The 20,848-nt window shown below is 43.7% G+C and overlaps 1 protein-coding gene across 1 annotated transcript in view; it reads right to left on the bottom strand.

Annotated features, from left to right (window-relative positions):
• Positions 1-20,848, bottom strand: part of LOC138746666 (metabotropic glycine receptor-like) — a 115,924-nt gene that overhangs the window by 75,928 nt on the left and 19,148 nt on the right. Inside the window, exon 2 of the mRNA XM_069904957.1 lies at positions 3,226-3,334. Coding sequence (XP_069761058.1) covers positions 3,226-3,334 — 109 coding nt within the window. The remainder of the gene's footprint in view (positions 1-3,225; positions 3,335-20,848) is intronic.

Genomic DNA, 20,848 nt, shown 5'->3' with positions numbered 1-20,848 from the left:
GTACACCACAAAGCCTCCTTGGTCTCAAAGTCCTAAATGGCAGATAACTACAGCTATTGCTAGTGACTCTGACAACATGGGGCACAGACTACAAAGATTTTAAACTTCTTGTGATGCTGCAGCTTTGCGCTGGCATGCTGCTGGAGCTGAACTTTCAATGCCACCTTGAGAATGTCACGATGGAGAACGACAGGCCCCATCGCCCCCTCACTGTCTGTAACCAGCAGTTTTTAAACTGCCCACTGTGCTCCATCCACAGAAACCCACGGCCTCTCCTCCCATTATTTCCAGCCAGCAACCAGCCGATTGCACACTGCACACGACCAGTGGCCTCTCAACCCTCAAGATCAACCCTCCACCGCTGTTTGCTAATCTCACCCCTGACTGTAAACCCGTTGCCACCAAAGGCAGGCAATACAGTGCCAGGGACAGGGGCTTTATCAGTTCAGAGGTACAGCGGCTACTGAATGAGTTGATCATTAAAGCCAGCACTAGCCCCTGAAGAGCCCAAGTGGTGGTACTAAAGAATGGGGAGAAAAGCAGAATGATCATTGTCTACAGTACAATTAACAGATATACACAGTTGGACGCGTACCCTCTCCCCTGCATAACTGACGTAGTAAACCAAATCGCCCAATATCGGGTATTCTCCACCATCGATTTAAAGTCAGCATATCACCAGCTCCCCATCTGCCCGGAGGATCACCAATACACTGCTTTCAAAGCAGATAGCTGCCTCTAATATTTCCTGAGGATCCCCTTTGAAGTCACCAATGGGGTCTCGGTCTTCCAATGGAAGATGAATCACAATGTAGACCAGTATCAGCTGCCCGCCACATTCCCATATCTGAACAACATCACCATTTGTGGCCATGACACATAGGACCATACAGGCAACCTCCAAAAATTTCTCCAGGCCACCAAACTCCTTAACCTTACATACAATAAGCATAAGTGTGTGTTTCACACAACTCGCCTTGCCATCCTTGGCTGCATTGTAGAGAACGGAGTCATTGACCCTGATCCCAACCGCATGCGCCCTCTGTTGGAAGTCCCCCTTCCACAAAGCCTCAAAGCCCTGAAATGATACCTGGGCTTCTCTTACTATCCCAATGGATCCCTCATTATGTGGGCAAGGCTCGACACCGCGTCAAGTCCACCTCTTTTCACTTGACGTCAGATCAGCCTTCAGCCTCATCAAGGCGGGCATTGCCAAGGCCGTAATGCATACAGTGGATGAATCCACCCCATTCCAGGTGGAAAGCGATGCATCTGACTTCACCCTGGCCACCACCCTTAACCAGATGGGCAGACTCATAGCTTTTTTCTCCCATACCCTTCAGGGCCCTGAAATCTGACACTCCTCGGTTGAGAAGGAGGCCTAGGCCATTGCTGAGGCGGTACGGCACTGGAGACACTACCTTGCCAGCAAATGATTTACCTTGCTGACTGACCAACATGCAGTTGCTTTTATGTTCAACATGAAACACGAGGTAAAATTAAAAACGACAAGATATTGAGGTGGAGAATCGAACTTTCCACCTACAATTACGATATCTTGTACCAGCCTGGAAAACTCAATTGACCTCCAGATGCCCTATCCTGCAGAACGTGTGCCAGCACACAAATCGACTGGCCTCAGGCCCTCCACAATGACCTCTGCCACCCTGGGGTCACCAGATTCTACCATTTTGTCAAAGCCCACAACTTACCTTACTCCATTGAGGAGAACAGGACCATGACCAAAAATTGCCAGTTCTGTGCAGAGTGCAAACTGCATTTCTATCGGCCAGACAGAACACATCTGATAAAGGCCACTAGCCCCTTTGAACTCCTGAGTCTCTATTTCAAGCGGCCCCTCCCCTCCTCTGACCATATCATTGACGAATACTCACGTTTCCAGTTTGCCATCCCCTTTCCAGGTATGACCCCTGACACAGTTATCACAGGCCCTGCCCAATCTCTTCACCCTGCCCGGGCACCCCTGCTATATCCATAGTGTCCGGGGGTCCTCTTTTATATATGATGAGCTGCGTCAGAACCTGCTGGCCAGAGACATTGCCATGAGCTGGACCACCAGCTACAACCCCCGAGGGAATGGGCAGGTGGAAAGGGAGAACACTACCACCTGGAAGGCCATCCTCTTTCCCCTGAGGTCTAGGGGCCTTCCAGTCTCCCATTGGCAAGATGTCGTCCCCGATGCGCTCCACTCAATCAGATCACTCCTATGCACCACCACCAATGCCACTCCTCATGAAAGGATGTTTTCCTTCTCCAGGAAGTTCACTTCAGGGGCCACACTGCCATCTTGGTTGATGTTCCCAGGGCCAGTCCAACTCTGGAAGCATGTGAGGAGCCATAGGTCTGACCCACTGGTCAAAAGTGTCCATCTCCTCTATGCCGACCTCCATTACGCCTTTGTGGTGTACCCCGATAGGCACGAGGAAACATTCCCTGTTCGGGACCTGGTGCCTCTTCATCTACCATTATCCACGATCCACCAGTGTCATGGCATGTAATCCCTACCTCAGTGGAGAACATGTCAGATCCGGTGCCACGCATACACCAAACCATCGTTGATGACAACATACAGGTTCCCACACCAACCGAGGTTCAACACTTGCACCGCAGCCGACACTACAATGATTGCAATGGCAGACCAGCCCACCTGAAAGACTTAATCTGTAAGAACTTTTAAATCACTTCACCCCGCTGGACTCTTTTTAAAAGCAAGATGTGAATGTGGTAACTCACTCTGTATATGTTTGGATGTACTAGGACACACTCCTTGCTGACTGTGCCTGAGGCTCCTCCCACTGACCCCTGAATAAAGTCGACTGGACCACATTCCCTCCTCAGTTCAGGGCAGTCGACCAGTATGGATGGACATTCATTCTCTTGTGAATAAAAGCTTATCAGTTTCTCTACAACTTCCAGTCTTTGAAGTTATTGATGGTGCATCATGTACATTACATTTTTAATGTAATATTACGTGACAATACATGGAACCTTTGAACCTTTTAAAATGTTGGTGGAGGTGGATGGAACCTGAAGGAGAACCTTATCACCTCCATTCAGTGGGTTCCTGCCCCACTCAGTATGACTCAGGGTTGGGCTGGAAAGCTGAAACATCGCCCATTCATTTTCTCCCACTGCTGCTGTTCGACCTGCTGAGTTCCTCCTGCAGACGGTGTGCTGCTCCATCTGCAGCCGCTTTTCCCCTACCTTCGTCGTCTTCACATCACAACGATGGGAATCAGCAAACCACCCATCTCCTGTGGAACACTGGTCAATATCCAGGCTCTCGAGGTTGATGTCAATCTGCACCACACCCCTGAAACAGAGAAAGTACTGTTTTAATGGCAAGGAGTTAAAGTGCTGGCAGAAGACAAGGAAGAGTATAAATGCTTGCTACTGTCAACTAGGGTGAGATATATGAGTTCATCAACATGTGGAGATGCACAGAAATTCTTACTGCGACCACATCCATAAAATACACAAACTATAATGATATAAATTAAATCACCACCCCAACAGCCTTCACATCCAGCATATTCTACTTTGCCATTTTCACCAACTACATGATCCCACTACCAAAGTTCTGTGAAAATCACCAAAGTATACTCATACAGAAAAAAGATAATAAATAAAAACAGGAATGATAAATAAATATTCACAGTTGCAATCAGTGCAACATAAAAAGTGATGTTTCAACAATGCAGACAGATCTTTTGGTGATCCCAGAGTTGTTTATGGATACAATTAGGGTAATATGGGGAGGGTCAAGAGCCTGATCGCTGTTGGAGAAAAACTATTCTTGAACTATTCTAGAGGTGCCAGATTTCAGGCTTCTATATCTTCTGCCTGAAGGGAGCAATGAGAAGAGGTTGTGACCAGGGTGATGGAGTCCTTTATGACGTTGGCTGCCTTGTATTCCTATCAAAGGTACCAGGGGTGGCCAACCTTTTAATTTTTAATTTAGACATACAGCACGGTAACGGGCCATTTCAGCCCACAAGTACATACCAGGGTGTAGGTTAATTGGGCAATATGACAGGGTTGGTGTCAGAACAAGTTTTAGTAGGAGGCATTAGGGTAACTGCGGGGGGCACAATCTGAAGTTTGAAAACTTACTCGGGGGTTGGTGGTGGTGGTGCCTACCTGCTTACCATGAACCTCCTCTGTGTGGTGCCACTGTCTCCTTCCCTCCGATGTAACAAACAAATGCACTGCTTATATTGCGTGGAGACTAGTGACGCTGGACACTGGTGATGCTAGAAGCTAGTGACACAATGCACGCTAGTGACACTAGTTTTGCGGGTGGGGTTGGTCACAATTCCTCATTTGGGGGTGATGTCCGCGAGCTGGTGGGGGGGGGGCAATGCCTATGAATGCCCCCCCCCCTTGGCGCTGATCCTGCAGCGCGGACTCGTGGGCCAAAATGACCTATTACCGTGATGTATGTCGAAATTAAAAATTAAAAGGTTGGTCACCCCAACATAGATAGTGTCGTCTATTCTTCCAAGGTTTGAGATGGATAAGTTCATTCTCCTTTCTATGGTTAAATGTGTGATGTAGTGAGGTATGTTCATTGAACCATTAAAAAGGGTCCTGGATCTGAAACGTTCACCACAGACGCTCCCTGTCCTGCTGAGTTCTGCCAGCACTAACTGGCTTTATTTCAGATTTCCAGCATCTGCACTAATTGTGGATTTTCTTTTTGCAAAAGGCTTTTAGATTTGCCTTGCTCCCTCCTCCTGAATCTTTGCTCAGCGTCCTCTGCCCTTGCCAAGTTAACTTAAACTCTTCCCAACATCACCAGTAAATGTGCCTGAAAGGATATTGGTCCCAGGCTGTGCAAACTCAACCTGCCTGGCCTCCTCCTGTCCCGGGACTGAATCCAATACTTCTGGTAAACCTCCACCCCTCCCTCCTGCATCATCTCTCTCTAATCCTACCTCCTCCCTGCACCAGTGCCTTGATGTTCTTCATCCACCCAAGGGGTTAAGTGTCGCAGATGGAAAATGGGACAGAGTTACTGCAGATCATTTCCGTGGTGGGATTACCAAGAGGAGCTACAGAGTATTTTTTTCAATCGGAAAGAAAGAAAAGGTAATAAAGATGAAGAAATCTGGATGTCACAGCTTTTAAAGGATGTCTTTCAACTGGAGCATAAAATGAACCAATACTGTTAGCGAGCTCCTATTAAAAAGTAATTATTGATTTTCAAAGGGCTTTCAATGTGATGGGCAATGTAAACATAGTGAGACTGAAGAGGAATTTAAATTTCCTGGAGTTAATGTTGCAAATCAGCACAGAGGAGAAACAAGACAAATTTATTTTTGAATATTTTTATTTTTTGATTTTCATAGACTCATAAAAAATTCAAACAACCATTACAATCCCTTTCAACATTCATATAACATACAGATTCTGTATTTATCCCCCTCTCCCACCTCCCTAACCCTACCTCAATACATGTGGTCATATAAATGATACAGATACAATTACTAGTGGGGTCCACAACCCCTACAGAAACTTTGGAAAAAACCAGGGTGACTAAATAACAAAGGTAAGGAATAAAAGGAAAAAAACTAAAAACAAAACTAAAAAAGCACGTCGCCGCGTCATGTCCTTAATTCCACTCATTTCCCTGCTGGGATGGATTTTACAGTACCCATATTTTGAAAGGGGGGAGCTAATCAAGTCCGCATCCCAATGTATTTCAAATAGGACTGCCACACTCTAACGAACGTGTCATAGTTCATCCTTAGATTGTATGTGATTTTCTCCAGGGGAATGCAAGTCTGCGTTTCCATATTCCATCGTGTGATATTTAATTGGGAGTCGGACTTCCATGTAACCATTATATACTTCCTGGGTACTGACAGGCCAACCTTCATGAACTGAATTTGGTATTTGGCTTGTGTAAAACTCATTGCCCCAATATCTCCCAGAAGGTACAACTCCTGATCCTGTGGAAAACCCACTTTTGTAATTTTTTTCAGAATGCCCCCCAGGTCCTCCCAGAAGCATCTCCCCCTTGTACATAACCAGGTGGAGTGGACAAAGGTTCCAATCTCCACACCACATCTAAAGCACGTTTCCAAAATTTCTGGCTTTGACTTATGTAATTTTTGAAGTGTGAGGTACAGCTGGTGCAGGAAGTTGTATTGCACCAACCTGTATGACTCCAGTCACGCTGTACAGACACAGGTTTTGTCACCACTCTTCATTGATTGTTATGCCCAAGTCCAACTTCCATCTCTCCCTCGGCCTGTGTAAGCCCACTTCGGGCCCTCACTTTGGAATATTAATACATCTTAGAGATAAATTTACACACATTCCCCTGTTGAATTTGTTCCTCAATTGCTTGAGTAACATGAGCTGCCTTCGCTTGCAACAATCCTTGATACATCTAATCCCTTTCTGGCACCAAGTGTCTGGGATTTTATTACCCAGAGTCAAGGGTTCTGGTTTCAAGGGTACTTTGGGTGATACCCCCACCTTTAATCCAATACATTAATTTATTCTTTGCCATATCTGAAGTACATGCTTTAGTATGGGGTGATCTGTTTTCTTAGGAATTAATTTAGTGTCCTATTTACATATACCACATGTACCTACCACATGTACCCCAATTTGTGCCTGGGGGGAGGGGAGCCCTCCCTCAAAGAGTGAGGAAATAAACCTGGGCTTCCTAGTAATATTTTTTGAAATCAGGTAATTTTAAACCTCCCAAATTATAGTCCCACTTCACTATTCCATAGGGACCTTCTGACACATTTGTTGAGCATCTTAAAAAAGCCCTGGGGCAATTAAATGGATAACGATTGAAAAAAATACTGGAGCCTTGGCATCACCTTCATTCTGACAGTTAACTTTGTCCACCAGTGTTATGGGCACAGTCCTCCATCTAACAAGCTCCTCCTCAATCTTCCAGAGTAAAGGGACATAATTAAGTAACAGATAAATTCACCGAGCCAAATAAAAAGATGACGAATACTCTTCAGCTGAGGCTAATAAAGAGTGAAACGAGTCATAATTAAAATTTTACTGGTTGTAGCCAACAGGATTGCTCTGCTTCTCAATGCATCTGAGTCAGATTATGTCTCCTGTCTGCAATACCATCACTGGTTTCCCTCCAACTGCACCTGTCTGCATTTATGAGACGGTGATGGAGAGGGTTAGTACCTTTAAGTCCTTGAGAGACCACATATCACTGTGCATGGACTCAGCTCACTTCTGTTCAGATTTCTGACCCACGACTGTATCACCAGATCCAGCTCCAATAGTGTCATCAAGTTTGCAGATGACACAACAGTAGTTGGCCTCATCAGCAACAACGATGAGTCATACTACAAAGAGGTGGAAAATCTTGTGATATGGCGTGAGAATAACAACCTGAGACTCAATGTGGACGAGACAAGGGAGATGATCATGGACTTCAGGGGGGCCAGGAATGACTACACATCAACAACTCTAGTGGAGGGAGTGGAGAGCACCAGCTTCCTTGGACATTCAACATCTCCTCACTTGTCAGGAAGGCTCTACAGCAACTGCATTTCCTCAGAAGACTGGTGGGAAAGGCTACCAACCACCATTATGTCAGTCTTCTACAGGAGCTCTATCAAGGGTGTCCAGGCTGGCTGCATCACAATGTGGTACGGTTGCTGCAGAGAAATGGATCGGGGGTCAATCCACAGGACCATAAGAGTGGTAGAGAGGATCACTAGAGTCTCCCTCCCTATCGTTATCTGAAGAGAGCACGCAAAATCATTGAGAACCTCTTCCATCCTGCACACAGCATCTTTCAGCTGCTCTTGTCAGGGAAGAGATACAGGAGGATCAGAGCCAGCACGACCAGGCTGAGGAACAGCTGCTTCCTACAGGCAGTGATAAAACTGAATGACCAAAGGAACTACTCACACTGACCAGCCGAGACTCTTATATGTACAAAGCAAAATTTATTTATTTATTTATTTGCATAGTTATGTTGAGGGAGGTGGAGGAGCATTTGCAGGACTGCTTTGGATCAGTGGACTGGAACATATTCAAGAGCATCCACAGACTTGAATGAATATGCAACAGGTGACACTGACTTCAACAAGACCTGCCTGGATGAGTGTGTGTTCCCCAACCAGAAGCCCTGAATGAATCAGCGAATCCACAACCTGCTGAGGGTGAGAACAAGGGAGTTTAAGGCCAGGGATCAAGATCTTTACCCGCGGAAGGTCATCTCTGAAGCAAAGTGGCAATTCCAGAGGAAGCTTAAGACAGAGATACATGCCAGCCATGGCAGAGAGTGCAGGCCTTTACAGCCTACAAAGGCGAGGGTGAACACTATAGATGGCTGTGATGCTTCACCACCCGATGAGCTGAACACCTTCTATGCCTCTTTAAGAAGAAGAACCAAGCAGTGCCTACTAGAAAATCCTTGAAAAGGCTGATATCTATCTCTGAGTGCAATGTCAGAACATCATCCAAGAGGGTGAACACTTGCAAGGCATCAGGCTCTGTCAGCATACCTGATAGGGTACTGAAAATTGGTGCCAACCAACTAGCCGGAGCATTCAAGGTCATTTTCAACCTTTCATTATGGCAATCAGAGATTCCCATCAGCTTCAAAAGGGCATCAATCATCTCGGTTCCCAAGAAGAGTAGCGTGGTCTGCCTCAACAACTACCACCAGTAGCATTAACTTCTACTGTGATGAAATGCTTTGAGAGGCACGACATAGCCAGAATTGTAGCAGACTTCAACAGGGATTTTATCTGAAGGCTGCACCTGGCAATTGGAGTCAGGTGACTCAGGCAGTTTGAGTTGAAAAGCTCAGATCAGCAGGAAGCTGATTGGGCAATAGAGATCAAATGATCCAGGGAACTTGTGACACAGAGTGGTATTAATTCACTTCAACTCAGCAGTTTAGGCAGAGGGTACTATTGACTGGAGTTACACACAGTAGTGAGTAGGAAGTTTACAACTAATTTGTTTTTTTTTCTACAGAATTAACCCATATCTAAGTAAAGATCTGGACCCTCTACAATTCACCTATCATCACAATTGCTCCTATGGCAGATGCAATATCGCTAGCTCTCCACTCAGCTCTGGTAACCTCAAAAACAGCAACGCATACATATGGCTGTTCTTTATAGACTACAGCTTGGCCTTCAATACCATTATTCCCTCAGTGCTGGTCAAGAAGCAACAGACTCTAGGCCTCTGTACCCACCTCTGCAACTGGATCCTCGACTTTCTCATTGGAAGACCATAGTAAGTACGAATTGGAAACAATGTCTCCGCCGCATTGATCATCAACACGGGTGCACCTGCATGCTTAGCCCACTGCTCTACTCATTATACACATTACGAATGTGTAGCCAGGTGCAATTCCAATGCCATCTACAAGATTGGCGTCAACACCACAAGTTGTTGGCAGAATCACAAATGGCAATGAGGAAGTGTACAGGAAGGAGATAGATTAGCTCGTTGAATGGTGTAACGACAACAACCTTGTGCTCAACGTCAGCAGAACCAAGGAGTTGATTGTGGACTTCAGGAGGAAGTCAGAGGAACGTGACCCAGTCCTTATTGAGGGCTCAGTAGTGGAGAGGGTCAAAACTCCAAATTGCTGAGTGTCAACATCTCCGAGGATCTGTCCTGGAACCTCCACGCTGATGCAATCACAAAGAAGGCTCACCAGCAGCTATACCTTATGAGATGTCTGAGGAGATTCGGTATGTCACCGAAAACTCTTGTAATCTTCCATAGGAGTACCGTGGAGAACATTCTGGTTGGTTGCATCATTGCCTGGTATGGAGGTGCCAACTCTCAGGACAAAATAAACTCCCAAGGGTTGACATCACAGGCACCAGACTTCACCCAATCGAGGACATCTACATGAGGCTGTGTCTTAAAAAAGCAACCTCTATCCTCAAAGACTATCACCACCCAGGCTACACCCTCTTCACTCTGTTACCATCGGGTAAAACGTACAGGAGCCTAGACGAGCACTCAGCGGCACAAGGACAGCTTCTTCCCCGCTGCTATCAGATTCCTGAATAATCAATGAACCAAAGAACTGCCTTACTTTTCATACACTGTTATTGCCATTTTTTTAATATAGTAATGCCATGAGATGGTTATAATCTGAATGTTTGCTCTTTGATTCTGCTGCAAACACCCAATTTCATGACTTGCTCATGACAATAAATTCTGATGCTGATTCTGATAAAATCTTCTTTGGCTTGGCTTCGCGGACGAAGATTTATGGAGGGAGTAAAAGTCCACGTCAGCTGCAGGCTCGTTTGTGGCTGACAAGTCCGATGCGGGACAGGCAGACACGGTTGCAGCGGCTGCAGGGGAAAATTGGTGGGTTGGGGTTGGGTGTTGGGTTTTTCCTCCTTTGCCTTTTGTCAGTGAGGTGGGCTCTGCGGTCTTCTTCAAAGGAGGTTGCTGCCCGCCAAACTGTGAGGCGCCAAGATGCACGGCTTGAGGCGATATCAGCCCACTGGCGGTGGTCAATGTGGCAGGCACCAAGAGATTTCTTTAGGCAGTCCTTGTACCTTTTCTTTGGTGCACCTCTGTCACGGTGGCCAGTGGAGAGCTCGCCATATAACAGGATCTTGGGAAGGCGATGGTCCTCCATTCTGGAGACGTGACCCACCCAGCGCAGCTGGATCTTCAGCAGCGTGGACTCGATGCTGTCGACCTCTGCTAAAATACTTGTTCTTTATATGTATTGTTTGTCTGTAAGTGTGTTATATCTGGTTGTGTGTCTGCATGTTTTGCTCCGAGGTCTGGAGAATGCTGTTTTGTCAGACTGAACTTGTGCAATCAGATGACAATAAACTTGACGATATCGGAGGGCCTCTGTTGGAGTCAGTACATTGAGGCAACTGTGTAGAAAACACACCAATACCTATGCTTTCAAAGAAGTGTGTGGAGATTTGACATGTCATCACATTCTCCATCAAACTTTCACAGGAGTACTGGGGAAAAGTATACCGATTATATCACTGCCTGGTTAGGTAATTCCAGTGCCCAGGAACAGAAAAGGCTGTAGAAAATAACAAATCTAGCCAAGTCCATTATGGACTCTGACCTCCCATCCATTGAAGTCATCAATGTGAGATGTGACCACCCCCCACCACCCCCCCACCCCATCACAACCTCTTTTCAATGCTACTTTCAAGCAGAAGGCAGAGAAGCCGGAAGTCCAGCACCTCGAGGTTCATGAGCAGATATTTTTTCCAACGACTATCAGGCTCTGAACCTCCCTACATTACCCTAACCCGAACCATAAACTATAACGGTAACACAAAAAAGAACCTGTCTGTTCAGTGTGGAACACACTTGTTTTTCCTTGCTTCACTTTAACTGTGAACAATTTAATGCATACTTTTGGATGATTTAATGTATACTGTTGGAGTTGTTTTTGTTTTACAAACATACTTGTGTGGCTGCAGCAAGTAAGAATTTTGGTGCATAAGTACATTGTACATCTGTATACAACAATAAGCTCATCATTACCATCTAAAAACATCTTTGTTATACAGATACTCCCCGACATATGTCCGTGATCCATTCTGGGCGACCGGTCATATCTTGTCCCGTATCCCTGTTATAGTTTACCAAATACAACTCTCGTGAGAGCTTGGCCACCGCTGCCAACCTCTTGCAAAAGGCATTATTTTCCATAGATAGGCCCGATTTTCACCATAATCCAATCTTATGTGCGGATGGATGTAAGTTACATAGGTCGTAAGTCAGAAGTACCTGTATAAAATCACAAGGGCTTAGATAAGATGAATGGTCATAGTGCTTTACCTAGGGTAGGGAACCTGAAACTAGAGGGGACATGTCTAAGATGAAGAATTTAAAGGCTTGAGAGGCAACAGAGGGTGGTGACTGTCTGGAATGAGTGCCAGAGGAAGCAATGAATGCTGGTACAATTCCAATGTTTTGAAAAATTTTGGATAGATACATGGATAGAAAAAGTTCCTGCAGATAAGGTAAATCATCACAGTCTTTTTCTCAGGGTTTGTAAGTTTAAAAGTAGAGAACATGGGTTTAAGGTGAGGGGGTGAAGATTGAATGGGACCTGAGGGGATAGGCACATAGTTAGGGAAGGGTTAGAGGGATATGAGCCAAGCTTGGGCAAGTGGAACTCGAGCACCTGGGCAGCTTGGTAGGCATGGATGCATTGGACCAACGGGTCTGTTTCCATGCTGTATGGTCTCGCGACCTCCTCCAATCTCAAACTGAACTCACTTGTTAGCCTGGCTGGTATTCCAGCCATGGACCTGGAGCAGATTTAGGGAGGCTAGTAGATAACATCTTCCTCTCCCCTTTCAATACTTTTAGAACCATATACCTGACAAAGAGCCCAACCCAAAATGTTGGTTACTCTTTACTTCCTATGGACGCTGTGGAACCTGTTGAGTTTCTTCAGCACATTTGTGTATTGCACTCGACCCCAGCATCTGCAGACTTTCTTGTTTAACTCCATTCAGTTGGATAGGTACTCTCTTGTTGGAAATGGACATTGCCTTACATTTTTGTGCCACCAATGTTAACTCCCAATCACATCTAAGAGATTGACCTTTAATCACTGGAGACTGTAGGCAGGCACTCCTGATTAACGTCTTCAACTATTCTCATGTATTATTGGGCATTGAGAACCATTACGTATTTCAGAGCCATTTAATGCTCTTATTTTACAATTTTAAAAAATTGTTCCACAACTTTGTCGCAGGCCCTTCCGGCCCACAAGCCCACACCACCCAAATACATCCTTGTGACCAATTTACTTACTAACCCCGTATGTCTTTGGAGTGTGGGAAGGAAACCGGAGCGCCTGGAGGAAACCCACGAAGACACAGGGAGAACTTGGAAACTCCTTTCAGACAGCGCCAGACTTGAATCCATGTTGCTGGCGGAGTAATATTGTTGTGTTAACCACTAAGCTAACCTAAACATTTAAGTTGCTGTTTAGGAGCAAGACTTAGCAACATGAAATGATGTTTCTTGGTGAATTTTTCTCCCATTCATAAAAGTCACTCTATCTTTTATTGGTTGGATAATTCCATCCCAGGTGTTCCGATATTTTTAATTGGAAATGGAATTTTAATTACATGATTAATTACTAGCATAGGAATTTGTTTACAAATTTTACTGCTTGTTACAAAAGTTGTCATCAAGAATGTGATTTGTATAATTAATGGTGAATCTCATCATGTATCAATTACACATAAAGCTAATTAACTTCTAGCAGGGGGTGAAATGCTTTTTATGTTAATCTTCATTTTGAACTCTTCCTGTTTTTTTATTGCTTTTCAACAAAGTATTTTCTCCATGTGATTTATGTCACTTTTTTGGACAAACCCTTTCACTTTTTACCCTGGTGCACATTAGAACCAAAAGATTGTTATGGTATAGAAGTATCCATTTGATCGATTGTTAGCTGGCTCCCTCCTAGAACAATTTGATGAGTCCTGTGTTCCCCATCTCTTTCCCCAAGGATCTGCACTTTTTTCTCACTTAAAAGTATCTGTGGATTTCTTGAATGGAGGCAGTTAATTTGCTGAATCTCAGGCTGTGCTTTCCAGACCATACTTGCTTGCTACACCTAACTACTCTTCCTCATTTAACTCCTGAATATTTTGCCAAATCACTGTAAATCTATATCCCATTGTTCTTGACCCTTCAGCCAATTGAATCATTCGCCAATAACAATGGACAATGAAAATGTTACTTCATGAACACTTTTGGATTTTATGGATTTTAATCTGCTGATCATGAAAATCAACTTAAGATATTGTTTATTAGATATAACCTATTTTTGTGATTTCCTGCCATATTTTAAGTCGAGGAAGATACATTTTTTTGTATTTGCACTTGGACTTCCCTACTGATCTTGGTACAGTTAGTGACAAACATAGTGAAACGTTTCACCAGGACATTGCAACAATGGAAAAGTGGTATCAGGGCAACTGGAATCCATCAAAACTGGCCGACTATTGTTGGACACTGACATGAGAGAAATCAGATGCTGAGTACAAATGAAAATCAATAGCAAGACATTTTTTAAGTCAGTTGAATTAATGCAACGTGTCAGCATCATTATGCAATTAAACATGCTAAATTCAAAAAAAGTTAATTTAATGTTTCTCCAACTTCCTACGTGTTGCAGCAAACCTGAAATTATTTTTGTATTCGGCTTGAAGTTGTCTATCAGAATCCCCAATTTTTTTCAGGAAGCAAACCATTTGAAATAAAATGTTGTCCAGTGTCATGGCATCTACATTGCAATAAAAGGCTACATATCATCACAGGACAACAGGGAGGTGATTGGTGGGTAATTTTCTTTAATTTTCTCTCTGTCTATTTTGATGAGTCAAGTACTTCAAATCAGGGCATACCAAACAGAGCAAGGTCTGCATGTTTAAAGTTGTAATAAATATCATTCTTTAATTGGAACAGAGGCTCAGATCCAATGAACTACATGCATCAGGGAGTAGGAGAATGAGCGAGACATGAGAATCCAGGAGACAGTTACACCACCGAGATCACCAAATTTAAGTCCTTGGGAGTCACTGTCTTGGAGGATCTTTCCCGGATTCAACAGACTAATGGCATAGTGAAGAAAGCATGTCAATACCTCTACTTCCTCAGGAGTTTGAGGAAGTTTGGTATGACATTGGAAACCCTGGCAAATTTCTACAGATGTGTGTTTGAAAGTGTGCTGACCGGCTGCATCATGGTCTGGTATGGGGGACACCAATACTCCTGAGTGTAAAGCCCTGCAAAAGGTAGTGGACATAGCCCATGATTTCACAGGCAAAATCCTCCCCACCATTGAGAACATCTACAGGGAACACTGCCGTCGGAGAGCAGCAGCAATCATCAAGAATCCACACCACCCAGCACGTGCTCTGTTCTCACTGCAACCATCAGGAAAGAGGTCTAGGTGCCACAAGATTTGTAGCACCAGGTTCAGAAACAGCTGCTACCCTGTTATATTGTTGATTGCGGAGGATCACGTGACCTCCCTGTCTGAAACCTATTCAGGGGTTGCATCATCTGCCATTCAAGGTTGGACTGCAGCCATCGATTTGTCCACATCTTACCAGTGTCTCTTTAAAATGATTCAATGTTATCATTGGGCCAGACACCCAGCTCAGAACAGTATAAACAGTGATGCACACCACCTTTCTCTCTCTCTGCCTCTTGGTCCAAGTCCTGGATATCGCTCCATGCCAGGTCGCCACTGTGGATATTGCTGGAGGAGTCTGCGTAAGATGTGCACCACACTGACCTGAGCTGTAGTACTGGAATAGATCAGTGCTTGCAGGGAGTCGCACTTCCGATGGTATAGAGAATCGGGAGTGTGTTTGAAAGTCTCTGTCTGTGAAGTGTATACATGTGCGAGAGAATGTGGTAGGGTAAGCAGCCACCGGTATCGGAGTCGTTTGTGCCCGATGTGCCTGCTTACACTGTTATAGTTTTTGTCTTGAACCATGTAGAAGATAGGAAGCTGCTGGTATTGGAGTATAACCTGGGACCAATGTGAATGAGTAGGTTTTTTTAGCACCGCCAAGAAGTGGTAATTCTGTTTCATCCTCAGGAAAAAGAATCTTATGGTTGTAGGTGATGTCATGTATGTTCTCTGACAATAAATCTGAAATTGACAAATGGGGACAGGAGAGTGTGACTGCAGAAGAGGCAGGTAGAGGATCCAGAGTGTATTCCAGAGGATGAATAGGTATTACATAGGATGAGTGTGGAACTGCAGGCAGGATGTTTAAGCAGACTAGAGCTCCACATCAATGAGAAACACAGTAGTCTTTGGTGAGGGGAACAGACACTGCGTTCTCTCTCAACGACAGAGAGTCTCAAAGGTTTTATTGGCTGCCTGGAGTTTGGATGAAGGATATTTCTTTGCGGCAGAGCATTCATGGGAAAATATAAATTGTACTTTTTTAATAAATTTATGCATTCAGAATGATAACAGGCCCTTTCAGGCCACAAGCCCGTGCCACCCAATTACACCCAAATGACCTACACCCCTGATATGTTTTGAACAGTGGAAGGAAACCGGAGCTCACTGAGGAATCCCACACAAACATGAGGACTACATACAAACTCCTTACAGACATCGTGGGATTTGAAAGCTGGTCCCGGTCACTGGCAGTGTAATAGTGTTGCACTAACCATTAATGCCACCATTAATTCTAGGGCATATTTGAAGGGAACTGCAACTGTCATAGAAGATGACACTGGTTGGCTAAGATGAACCAGCAAAGATTTTGTCAAAGAAGAAGGGGGATTTCATGATAAAATGGCACAATGTGCAGTTAATAAAGGATTAAATTGAAAAGTAGGTCATATGAAGCAGAACAGGCTGGTGAGAGGTCAGACTGGGAAGATTTTAGGATTCAGCATCAAAAGACTGAACAGCTCATAGGAATGGAAAGAAAAAGTTTTGAGAGAGAACTTGCTTGTCATATCGAAAGAAACAATAAGAGTTTCTGTGGATATATAAATTGGAAGTAGGTAACTAAGGTGAATTAATAACGGGAAAAAAGAAAATGCAGATATGGTAAATCAATATTTTTACATAAGTCTGTTTTCTGGCTGACGCTGCATATATCCCTTTGACCGACGGCCTGATTTCACACAGCAGGGAGGAACTAGTATGAGAGAAGCTCATGAGGCCAAAGGTGGGCAAGTTGCCAGGACCTGACGGCCTGCGCCCAAGGGTTTTAATTGGAAGCGACTACCAAGACAGATAGATCCAATAGCTGCCATTTTAAAAAAACTTGTATATTCCAGGAAAATTTCAGAACATTGGAAAATAGCCAATGTAACTTGTTGAAAAAGAGAATGAAGTCAGAAGGCAGGGAACTAAAGGCCAGTTAGTTTATATCTATTGCTGGCTGCATGCCAGAAACAATAATTAAAGAGGAAATAACTAATAATTTAGGAAATATATTAAACCGAGTCAACATGGATATATGAATTTGATAAATGTGCTTAAATTCTTTTGAGGATGAGACAGGGAGGGTTGATAGAAGGGAACCTGTTGATGTACTATATTTAGATTTCCAAAAGGTATTTGACAAGGTTCCACATAAGAGGCCAGAGCATATATTAAGAACACAAGGTATTGGATGAGGTTTTTTTTTAACATTTAGATATGCAGCATGATAACAGGCTATTTCATCCCATGAGTCCGTGCTGCCCAATTTACACCCAATTAACCTACATCTCCAGTATGTTTCAAATGGTGGGAGGAAACTGGAGCACATTAGAATGGATTGAAATTTGGCTGTCACACAGAAAACACTAAGTTGGAATAAATGGATTATTCCCAGGCTCGAGTATCCCAGGTTGGTCCTCAGTTGTTTACTAATTACAATAAAAATCCATGTTATCCAGAATTCAAGCAACTGGCAACCTCAAACAACCAGCAAAACAAAACTCTGAAAATAAATGGGTGAAAAATACAAAAATTTAAAATTAGTGCCCCAGGCGGTCAGTTTGTCAGTCCGTGCAACACACAATCTCAAGCATCCGGCAAATTCACTTATCTGACATCTACCGATTCTCATAGGTGCTGGATACTTGGGTTTTTTCCTGTACCCAGAGGAGGGAATGGAGTGTGAAATTTCCAAGTTTGCCCATGATACAAACATAAGTGTTAAACAAGAATGTCTGCGGACGCTTTGATTTAGTGAAACACAGAAGCGCGGGAGGAACTCAGCAGGTTTCACAGCTTCCAGAGGAGGGGAGGAGGAGAACTTCTTCAGGGTGGGCATCCCTCGAAGAGATTTTGCACTGGAGCACCAAATGGAGTGAAACATGAAAGAGAGGAGGAGAACCTATCTTCTCCTATGGACACTGCAGGAGCTGCTGAGCTTCTCCAGCACTTTTGTGTTTTTAATACAAACATGGGTGGAAGGATGTGATAAGAATATGGTGCTCATGTCAACAGGACACAGATTGAGCAATTATTCAAAAATCTGACAAATAGAATTTAATGTGGGGAAGTATCAGGCCACTTTGATGACAGAAATCAAAAGACAGATTACTATCTACTTGGAGAGAATTCATAAAATAAGTGAAGTACAGGAAAAACCAGGTGTTCTTGAGCACGAATAACATAAAGTCAGCAAGCAGTTCCAACAAGTGGTTAAGAAGCAAAAAGTATGTTGGCCTTCATTGTGAAGGATTTGGAGTTTATGATGAGGGAGGTTTTATTACAGAGCTAAGCTATGTTGTTGAGGCCACACCTGGAATATTGTGAACAGCTTCAGTTCCCTACTTAAAAAGATATAGTGACACTGGGGCAATCCAATGGAGATTTTTCAGCCTATTCCCTGCAGTGAGAGGGTTGTCTTTTCAAGAGAAGCAAGACAGTTCCAAATCAGAATCACGTTTATTGTCATGAACATGTGTCACAAACGTTGCTTTAAGGCAGCAGTCGTGTGCATTACAGGTGCAAAATTACAGTAAATTATGGCTCTGTAAATAAAATATTTTAAAATAATAAATTTCTGAAAAAAGGGGAAAAAGTGGGGTAGTGTCTATAGTTTCATTTTCTGCTCATAAATCTGAAGATGGAGGAGAAGCTGTTTTTGTACTGTTGGATGTGCAGCTTCAGGCTCCTCTACCTCCTTCCTGATGGTGGCTGTGAGAAGTGGCATGGCTTGTTCTGATGAAGGTTCTTGCTGATAGAAGCTGATTTTTTGAGACATCGCCTCTTAAAGATGTCCTTAATAGAGGGAAGACTAGTTTTCAACCCTCTAGCCTTTTCCTGCCCTGTGAATTGGCACCTCCATACCGGTTTAGAGGATGAGGGGTGACCTTATTCGGGTACACTGTACAAGATCACAGGGGGAACTTGACAGGATAGATGTTGAGTTGTTTATCAACAGCACTGGAATCGGCGTGACTTATGAAGGCAGGTTCCCATCAGATATTCAAGAGGAACAAGCAAACAGACCATGTGGATACTCTGCCAGTAATGAGAGGGCATCACACAAATGTACAGGTATTACAAGCTCCTGTTTTTTAGCGAGTGTTACTTTGGGGGGTTGGTTTAGGGTGCAAACATTCACAGATTTTACAACATTTGTTGCAGACTGCATGGCACCATTGAATGTTGACTATAACCAAAGTAATGGTCTGGAAGAAGACAAAAGAACAATGGTTGTTTATCCAAGGAAAAGCAGATGGGACACTTACTGAGAGTCATACTATTATGAGTCATGTGTTTGGAACACTTAAAGGAACAGTTTTTCAGTATTGATTAGCAAGAACACAGAGGTGAAATGACTGTGTGGAAATGAACATTTCTGCTAATTCGCCATGTCAGGGGAATTATTGTAATTATTGACTATTGTAATGGTCATTTTGATTGACCCATATCTGGGTAAAGGAAGCAGGTTTATTCATGCATTTGAATTGTGACCATTTTGATGGTCATTTTGTCTGACCCGTGACTGGCTTTGGAAGCATCATGGAAGTCAGACGTTTTGTTTCCCCTACGCAAGGAATAGGGGAGTTATGACAACCATTTGTATGAAAGGACATTTCTCTAGAAGCATCTCGACAAGGATTCATGCATTTTCAGAAGTCTGATCACTCAGTATCTCAACTCCTTCATCATTACTTAACCATATAACTATATAACCACTTACAGCACAGAACAGGCCAGTTTGGCCCTACTAGTCCATGCCGGAACAAATCCCCACCCTCCTAGTCCCACTGACCAGCACCCGGTCCATACCCCTCCAGTCCTCTCCTATCCATGTAACTATCCAGTCTTTCCTTAAAAGTAACCAATGATCCCGCCTCGACCACGTCTGTCGGAAGCTCATTCCACATCCCTACCACCCTTTGCGTAAAGAAATTTCCCCTCATTTTCCCCTTATAATGTTCCCCCTTCAATCTTAAACCATGCCCTCTAGTTTGAATCTCCCCCACTCTTAATTGAAAAAGCCTATCCACGTTGACTCTGTCTGTCCCTTTTAAAATCTTAAACACCTCTATCAAGTCCCCTCTCAATCTTCTCCGCTCCAGAGAAAAAAGCCCGAGTCTGCACAACCTTTCCCTGTAACTCAGACCCTGAAATCCTGTCAACATTCTCGTGAACCTTCTCTGCACTCTCTCTATTTTGTTTACTTCTGAGCATCAGTTTAAAAGTGTGAGTTTCAACACAGGATTTCTAAGACTGCACTTTGGGAATGACTTTCCAGAATTGTACCTAAGCTGTAATGTAACACACACACAGACACACACATAGGTATATTTGCGCATAGTTGGGGGTTAAGTTTAGATAAGTTAAATAAGGTGTTATATTATTAACAATCATTAATAAATATATTATTTTAAAAATAACACTGTCTTGGTGAATTTCTATTGCTATGGTCTGCGACATAACACAGGTCACCAAACTGCAATGTCCCAGAATAACCTCTGGAATTTTGCATATTATTTTTGTTCAGTCTCTTGCTGATTTCTCATTTAATGCAAGATTCTTGCCAGGAGCTGCTCTGAGGCAGCTGCTGTTTCACCAGTTTGTGAACCCCAGCGGATGCCCTCAAGAACATGCTGACTTTAATTTTTAACTGATGACAAGGTGTCAGGACTGTCCTGTTCATTATTTGTCAAAATTAAAATGTTTGTCAGGGCACTGTCAATCTCATGTCATCCAGATACCCATATACAAATCTGTAATTGGAGTAGGATGTGATGAAAGATCAGTACAAAAGGTAGTGGACACAGCCCAGGACATCACAGGCAAAACCCTCCCCACCATCAAGAATATATGTAGGGAACA

The sequence above is a fragment of the Narcine bancroftii genome, chromosome 12, assembly GCF_036971445.1.
Source record: "Narcine bancroftii isolate sNarBan1 chromosome 12, sNarBan1.hap1, whole genome shotgun sequence".
Taxonomy (NCBI): domain Eukaryota; kingdom Metazoa; phylum Chordata; class Chondrichthyes; order Torpediniformes; family Narcinidae; genus Narcine; species Narcine bancroftii.
Note: the sequence above shows the minus strand (reverse complement) of the source record. Positions and strands in the feature narration are given on the sequence as shown.